Source organism: Scatophagus argus, chromosome 17 (genome assembly GCF_020382885.2).
Source record: "Scatophagus argus isolate fScaArg1 chromosome 17, fScaArg1.pri, whole genome shotgun sequence".
Classification (NCBI taxonomy): Eukaryota; Metazoa; Chordata; class Actinopteri; family Scatophagidae; genus Scatophagus; species Scatophagus argus.
The window spans coordinates 160,440-169,068 of record NC_058509.1 but is presented as its reverse complement, the minus strand read 5'-3'; the positions used below and the strand labels follow the sequence as shown (position 1 = coordinate 169,068).

Genomic DNA, 8,629 nt, shown 5'->3' with positions numbered 1-8,629 from the left:
TCTTCTGTATCTGCTGCACATATGGCAGCACATTGACATGTCTTACCTACATGTTTAGTTTTTAACTGCACATTGGAGACTGGTCAAACGAAATTTCAATTTTTTGTGCTAACCCCTGTTACATAGATTTTTGACAATAAAGTACACTTTGACTTTGACTTTTGATTGACAATAAAGTTGACTTTGACTAAACCTATGATGTTAATGCATCAACCTTAATAATATTAGTAATATCAAAATAACATAAGTAAATAATATAAGCCATTCTACTGCATAAAGGGAACGGTAACGTTTTTATTTTGATCATAATGCCTGTTTCACAAAATAAACAAAAGAAGCTAGCTACGCAATGACGCAACGCTGTGCCTTCGACTGATGATGTCACCAACCCGGAAGGAAGTTTGCAGCAGTGTTGTCGCAGCAGATTTGCGAAAGCCACAGAGAATCCCCCAAAACAGACCGTAACAGACCTTCCACAGTTGCTGTTGTTTTGTCGTTGTTTTTGTTTCCTGTCCGCGTCGCCATCATGAACGTGACGCTCGCAGTGAAGCAGTACATCTCGAAGATGATCGAGAACAGCGGGCCCGGCATGAAGGTGCTGCTCATGGACCGAGAGACGGTGAGAGGCCGACGGTTAGCCTGTCTGTCAGTCCCCGTCTGTGACTGTCACTTTCCGTCAGTGAGTTAGTGTCTGTCAGTAGCTGAGCTCTGGGAGTCGGAGGCTGCGGTCTGAACGTGTGTGTTCGACATTTTTATCGCATAACACACAGGGTTTCTCTCCTTCAGTACTCATAAATACAAGCTGGACGTGTATCCGTGATTTAAACTGGTGTTTTGCATGTTCTGCTATAGCTTTCAAGATGAAGTTACCTTACATAAATGCATAACAACATACTGAACGTGTTACTGAGCAACATTCACTCTGAAACCTTCATCTTGAACAGCAGCTCACCTGCCTCTGCTGCTGCCACAAGCTGACTACACTCACAGAGTCGTTTCTCTGAACTGACCCTCAGTAACACACTGGTCCACACAGACCCAGTCCTGATCCACGGCGTGGGAGTCGAGTGATTAGTTCAGTCAATGTTGATCCTCCTTTGGCCTGAAAACGTCAGTCAAGTGATGTTGTTCACATTCAGCATTTGATCTGTTTTGACAGGTCAGGTCACATGCTCTTCATCACCATCATAACAAGCCTAACTGGAAACTCGGTGTCCAGTTCAGACCAGCTCTGCCACTTGTACCTCAGTACTGGGACTGATGACGATCCCATTAAGTGGATCAGGTCTCAGCCATAATGTAAAAACAGTAACCTCTGCTGAGTTACTTTAATAGAATAGAATCAATAGAATCAACTTTATTAGCAGTATATATATCTTTACACACACACACTGAATTGGTCTTCTGCATTTGACCCATCCTTAGCTGAACACACACATGCAACACCCGGCAAATTACATGCAGTGAAACACACACAGGAGCAGTGGGCAGCATCAAGCGCCCGGGGAGCATATTGAGGGGTTAAGTGCCTTGCTCAAGGGCACATCAGCTGGCTAATGGAGGTGGGGGGGGGGGGGCATTTTATCGCATTAATCACTCCACCACACCCAAATTTTTCCTGCCCGTCCAACCTCTAGGCCACGGCTGCCCCTAACTTTGACATCATGGTTTGACATCTGGGACAACCTAGCTGTGTGTGTGTGTGTGTGTGTGTGTGTCTGTATATGTATGTGTTCAGACCAGTATAGTCAGTGTGGTGTACACTCAGTCAGAGATCCTGCAGAAGGAGGTTTACCTGTTTGAGCGGATCGATTCTCAGAACAGAGACAACATGAAACACCTGAAGGCCATCTGCTTCCTCAGACCCACCAAGGTACAGCACCTGCACAAAGCACCTGCACAAAACACCTACCCACTGACTGTCTGTTCTAACATGGAGCGTCTGTCTGTTCTCTGCAGGAGAACGTGGAACATCTGATCCAGGAGCTTAGGAGACCAAAGTACAGCATCTACTTCATCTGTAAGACACTTTGACAGCAGGAGGGAGGGGAACACCTGAATGTGATGTACATATGATCATGTGATGTACTGATGTGAGACACACACACACAGTTTTCTGTTGGGACTGAAACGGACTCTGGAAAAGCTCAAAGCTTTATAGCTTCCACAGAGATTCTGCAGACGCAGTCTGTGTCTCTCTGTCTGACTGACTGTCTGTCTGCCTGTCTGTCTGCCTGTCTGTGTGTCTCAGACTTCAGCAATGTGATCAGCAAGAGTGAGATCAAAGCTCTGGCTGAGGCTGATGAGCAGGAAGTGGTGGCTGAAGTCCAGGTGAGTCTCAGGTGTGACTGATGTGAAACACAGTCAGCACAAAATCAGTTGATCATTACTAACAATTGATCCTGTTACGTCAGCGTGAAGCTTTTCTTCTTCTCTGCGTGTGCAGGAGTTTTATGGAGACTTCATCGCTGTGAATCCTCACCTGTTCTCCCTCAACCTGCAGGGGGTGTCCAGAGTAAGAACACATGAACAGAGACGCACTGTTCTGGGATCAGAACCTGATCATCACACAGAACCAGTTTCCCACTGATCTCCTCAATGAGCTATGAATCTTGTTAGATCTCCTCAGTTAGGACCTCCGACTCAGGAACGAACAGTGACTCAGCAGTTCAGTCCCTGTCTGAAAGATGTGATGTGAAACAGATGATGTGATGTGTCCTCATTAAAATGAGTCCATGTATGTTTATATACTGCATACTAATATTATTAAATCAAATATGTATATATTCTTTGTACTTAGACACAGTATTTTGTGCATGGAAGTAGGGTTGGGGTGTGTATTTGTACACAGTATTGCGTGTATTCCAGGGTCGTAGCTGGGAGTCCTCCATGTTGTCTCGGTGTACTCAGGGTCTGACCTCCGTCCTGCTCGCTCTGAAGAAATGTCCAATGATCCGCTACCAGCTGTCCTCTGACATGTCCAAACGCCTCGCTGAGAGCGTCAAGGTTTCCATGGCAACACACTCTGATCCTACATAAGGTCACCTGCAACTGCATGAACGTTAACGTCTAACACGCTAACTTCATTCTGCCAGCAAATCATCACCAAGGAGTACGAGCTGTTCGACTTTAGGAAGACTGAAGTTCCTCCTCTGCTGCTGATCCTTGACCGCAGCGATGACGCCATCACACCTCTGCTCAACCAGGTGACCAATCACAGCGCTGCACTCAGAAAATGAAACCATCCCGAGGTGCCTTCAACAAATTTTATTGACATGTAAAGTTTTAACATGACATGATTTCGGAACTCACATGTGTTTCCTGTATGTGTTGGCGTGCAGTGGACATACCAGGCAATGGTCCATGAGCTGCTGGGTCTCAACAACAACAGGATCGACCTGTCCAGGGTGCCAGGTATCAGCAAAGACCTGAGGGAGGTGGTCCTGTCTGCAGAGAACGACGAGTTCTACGCCAACGTAAGCCTCCTCCACGCCTCCTCCAGAGAGCCTTCGCATGTGTGTCCTCACCAAAGGCCCACTGACATCAGCACTGACAGACAGATGCCACCGTTCAGGATCTGGACCTGGTTTCCGTTTTGCAACTCAGGCCTGATCAAGTTCAGATTCAGAGTGACATCTGACTAATGAGACTCTGTGTGTGTGTGTGTGTGTGTGTCTGTGTGTGTGTGTGTGTGTGTGTGTTAGAACTTGTACCTGAACTTCGGGGAAATTGGCACCAACATTAAAAACTTGATGGAAGATTTCCAGAAGAAAAGACCGAAAGGACAACAGAAGCTGGAGTCCATCTCTGATATGAAGGTACAGACAGACAGACAGACAGCTGTTCATAGAGATTGCTGGTTGAAATCTTCAGGCTTTTTCCTCTTGTATGTCCACAATCTGTTTCAATCTGTCTGTCTGCAGGCGTTTGTTGATAACTACCCTCAGTTTAAGAAGATGTCGGGCACCGTGTCCAAACATGTGACGGTGGTTGGCGAGTTGTCTCGTTTGGTGTCGGAGCGTCAGCTGATGGAGGTGTCAGAGGTGGAGCAGGAGCTTGCCTGTCAGAACGACCACTCCAGTGCTCAGCAGGTGACCACAACATCCTGCTGTGCTGCCCCCTGCAGGCGGAGAGCTGAAGCTGCGCTGTTTTTCTGCCTTATTAAATATGAAATGGATCTTTCTCACTCACAGAGACCAGAGAGCAGACACTCACTAACTAAACTTAGCTTTAGGATGAGCTCAGGCTGTGTTGGCTTTCACCTGATGACCCTCTGATGACAGACTGTAGTGAACACAGATGTAGAACATATAGATGTGATGCTGTCAGCACTACTCAGCCTGGATGAAGCCACACCTGACCTCAGTGCAGATGCTGTGTTAGTCAGTTTAAAACCTGAGCTCACACATTGTTCCCTTGTTCTGTCTGCGGGGGGCAGCACTGACGTCTCACATCTTGTCTCGCTGTCTATGTTTCCTGTCTTAGAACGTTCGCCGGCTGCTCCAGAATCCTCGTGTGACCGAGCTGGACGCCGTCCGTCTCGTCATGCTGTATGCTTTGAGATACGAGCGCCACAGCAGCAGCATCCTTCCCGCCCTGATGGACGAGCTGAGCAGGAGAGGAGTGTCTGAGCGACACCGCAGGGTAATGATGTCATAACAGACACTCAGCTCTGATTGGACAGTGAAAGCTTGCATCATGGTCTGTAAAATCTTCGTATATCTCTCTCTGTCAGATGGTGAAGGCAGTGGTGGATTACGGAGGGAAGAGAGTCAGAGGAAGTGACCTCATCACACCGACAGATGCTGTCGCCATCACCAAACAGTTCTTCAAAGGCCTCTCGGTACACACACACACACAGACACACACACGTGGTTCACCTGCTGGTAGCCAGCTTTGACATCAGCAACATCACAGCTGTAGCTCAGGAAGTGCTGGACACTGACTTACAGCAGGTGTGTGTGTGTGTTTTCAGGGCGTGGAGAATGTGTACACTCAGCATCAGCCTCTCCTTCATGACACTCTGGATCAGCTGATTAAAGGTCGACTGAAGGACAGTCAGTTTCCTTACCTGGGAGCCAGCAGTCTCAGAGACAGGTAACACACGCACATGCAGACACACACACACACACACACACACACACAGCCTCTGCCACCAGGTGGAGCCTGTGAGTCAGTCTGAAGAGTTAGATAGATAGCTAGATAGATATACTTTATTGATCCCAGGCTGGGAAATTGCAGTAGCAGCAATACACACAACAAGCTAAACAAAAGTTAAAAATAGCAAAATAAAAAGTGGCATATATAAATATATATACAAGGCAATATATAAAAAGTATATATACAACAGTAAACAGTGTAATATAGTGCAAAATAAAGTAGAGGTAGAGTGTAAGGTGCCAGTAGACTGTAAAGTTATGACCAGAGTTTTAGCTGTTATTGTACAGTGTGATGGCATGTGGCAGAAGAGACTTCCTGTATCGGTCCCTTTGACAGCGGAGCTGTAGCAGCCTGTGGGAGAAGGTGCTCCTCTGTCTGTCTACTGTGCGGTGGAGAGGTTGCTGATCATTGTCCATGATGGATAACAGTTTGTTCAGCGTCCTCCTCTCCACCACTGTCTCAAAAGACTCCAGCCTGAGACAGAGCCTCCTCTCTGTCTCCAGACCTGAAAGCCTTCTTCTTCTTGTTCAGAAGTGCCTTCAGGTCACTGGTGATCCAGGGCTTGTTGTTGGAGTAGCAAACTGAAACTGAAGTCGAAACAGACTTCCTGTCAGCCTGTACTGAGGGATGAATCAGCTCTCAGCAGCTCTGTTCGCCCTTCAGTGGCCATCGGAGGAGAAACTCTGAGCCTTGTCACTCTGCTGAGGAAAACCTGGTGTGTGTGTGTGTGTGTGTGTGTGTGTGTGTGTGTGTGTGTCAGGCCTCAGGACATCATCGTGTTTCTGATTGGTGGAGCCACATACGAAGAAGCTCTGACTGTTTACAACCTGAACCGCAGCACACCTGGAGTCCGTATCGTCCTGGGAGGAAGCAGCATCCACAACACTAAGAGGTGACAAACACACACACACACACTGATATGTATTCAGGTGTTTCCTGCTTGAGGTGCCAAAAGAGACTCCAGTGAAAAGCTGAGGTCAAACCTGGTCTGAGGTCCACCTCCCTTCTGTTAAGCACGACTGATCAACCGACTGCTCTGATGGTTCTTATCAATAATTAATGGGATACAAGACTGCATCTTTAAATTCCGTGACCTGCAGCAATCAGCAGCAGAAACTCTGGGCAAAAGCTGCACCTCCACCATCTCCACCTGCTGTGTGTCTCCATCAGCTAACAAACTGAGAAAAACTCTCAGTAACATCTTATTGGAAATTCCAAAATAATTCAGAGTGAAATGTGGTTGGAAACCTGACAACCCTTACACTCCTTAGTTTAAATGTCAATCAAACTGCCCCCCCCTTTTGCTCCTCCATCCTTCTCTCCATCATCACGTTCAGGTGGAGGTTCAACTTTGAGTGTTGGCTGATGGTCTATACATGGACTGCAGCTGGTGATTCTGCTGATTATTTTCTCCATGAATCCACTGATTGTTTGCTTTGTCAAACTGGTGAAGATGGTGAGACATGTGGACCCAAAGTGAATCCTTCACAGAGTTTGTTCAGTCCAACCAACAGTCCAAAGCTCAACATGATCACAAACACATTCAGAGGATTCAAACCACTCAGAGGAAAAGCTGCAAAGCTTCACATGTGATGAGCAGCCAGCACACGTTTTTAAAGGAGAAATCACTGAAAACATCATCAATACAGCTGATAAGTTATTGATTAATGGACTGACAGCTTAAGCTGTGCTGTGTGTGTTTGTGTGTGAAGTCACTGAAGCTGATCTTCACCTGAGTGACGTCCAGGTGTGTTCTTGTCTCTCAGTTTCTTGGAGGAAGTGATGTCAGCAACAGGTCACAGCAGCGACAGAGCGCAGGGAAGTGGTCACCATGGCAACAGACGCTAAACATCTAGTCAGACGACACCAACATTCCCTCAGTGATGTCCTGTACATGTCTGCTCTTCTGTTTCTGTGTGTTTCATGTTGTGGCTTCAGTTTTCATGTTGAATAAAGTGATCGTGTTGTGATGGAACTTTAAGATCGTGAAGTCGTGTCTCATGTAGTAGTGAAACAGTCAGACTCTTGTTCATGTTTCTGAGTGTATTTGTAGTAGTAAACATAACTTTATTTAAAACAAAATGACAGCAGGAGCCTCAGAAGACAAAAAGAGAAGGAGGGACAGAAATAATAACAGATTATGATGGCGATGGTGGTAGCTACTGTAATAACGTAGGGATGTTGTACTGCATTGCAGTACACAGTAGAGGATGCTGTACTGTGAGTACATTGAGTGTGTATTACATTACACTGAAGGTGGACTTTATGAGCTGCTGGTACTTTAATAACGCCTCATTTTTTATTGTTTTTTTTTTTTTTTTATATATATATATCAATAATGAAATTGTCAGTTAAACAAACTAGTGCAGTAGAAGTACAAAGGAAGCACAGCACTGAATACTTTCCACCACTGGTGTGCATGCGGTGAGTGAAACAGGAAATGAAATGTGAACTAACAGAGTGAAGAAGAAGTGAGGAGCAAAATGACATCTCATCTGTGGGCTCTTCCTGTTTCCACACATCTGGGGATGTTCAGACCAGACGGTGAGGTGGACCAACCACAGCAGGTCACAGCAGGTGACCAATGGGACGCAGCGTTTAAAGACTGTGAGACGCTGTCCTCAAAGTCATTAACCACAACAATTCAACCAGAAGAACAAATGAAGAATGATGTCGGTCATCATAGAAATATAAGAAATCACAAACATTTTTGTGTGCCATCGGGTTGGTGAACAGGCTGGTTTTCAGCTGCTACTTGGATGAAGCTGAATCTGAGTCAGACGAAATATCAACAAAAATAATCTGATGTACACTGATGAAAATCAGATTAAAGACAATAAACGTCTTCTCTGACTAATAAACAAACTGAGTCAAACAGAACTGGGAGTGCTGGTCAGACTGGGAGATCGACTGTATGGTGAAGCTCACCAGTACATGACTCGCATTTGTTTATGCATTTCATGACATGAGATTTCTGCAACAGACGTTTTCTCCATTTTCTTACCTTATTCTCAGAGAAATGAAGACAACTACAACATTAACACCATAATATAATCAAAATGTATAATCCTGGATGAAGGGACATCCAAACTAAAGGCTCAGTTCAGCCAAAGCACAATTAATCTTTTCTTACCCATAAGGAAAGAAAATTGAAAGGAGAAAAAAAGTCTAATTACTCCTTCTTTTATGATGACTGTTTTGTGTATTTGTATGTGTAGAAAACCTGTTCTTTTCATACCTACTAAAAGTTCAAATAGACGTAAGTTCCCCTCAAGAAGATTCTCTCCCGTTTCGTCTAGCGTCACCATCAGCATCAGCATGCTGATGTGTCCAACACTTCAGTTTAAGACCTGCAGAGCTGACGACGCTCACGTCAGTCTCAGCTGCACTTTGTGTTTACTGATAGTCAGCTAATGTTAGCAGGCTAATGTTAGCATGCTTAAAAATAAGACGCTAATACTTCACCTGC

The 8,629-nt window shown here is 45.5% G+C and overlaps 1 protein-coding gene across 2 annotated transcripts; it reads left to right on the top strand.

The window, feature by feature from the left end:
- The first annotated feature begins 369 nt into the window (after positions 1-369).
- Positions 370-7,141, top strand: vps45 (vacuolar protein sorting 45 homolog). Of its 2 annotated transcripts, XM_046418277.1 has the most exons (15): positions 371-619; positions 1,739-1,873; positions 1,960-2,020; positions 2,252-2,331; positions 2,447-2,515; positions 2,869-3,006; positions 3,096-3,206; positions 3,342-3,476; positions 3,705-3,818; positions 3,924-4,091; positions 4,486-4,644; positions 4,736-4,843; positions 4,976-5,097; positions 5,921-6,052; positions 6,927-7,141. In XM_046418277.1, the coding sequence occupies exons 1-15, from the start codon at positions 527-529 to the stop codon at positions 7,006-7,008; spliced, it is 1,707 nt and encodes a 568-aa protein (XP_046274233.1). In that variant the 5' UTR covers positions 371-526; the 3' UTR covers positions 7,009-7,141. The 2 variants fall into 2 exon arrangements, with proteins under 2 accessions (XP_046274234.1, XP_046274233.1); XM_046418278.1 differs by lacking the exon at positions 1,739-1,873 and having other exon boundaries at positions 370-619.
- Positions 7,142-8,629: the final 1,488 nt, after the last annotated feature.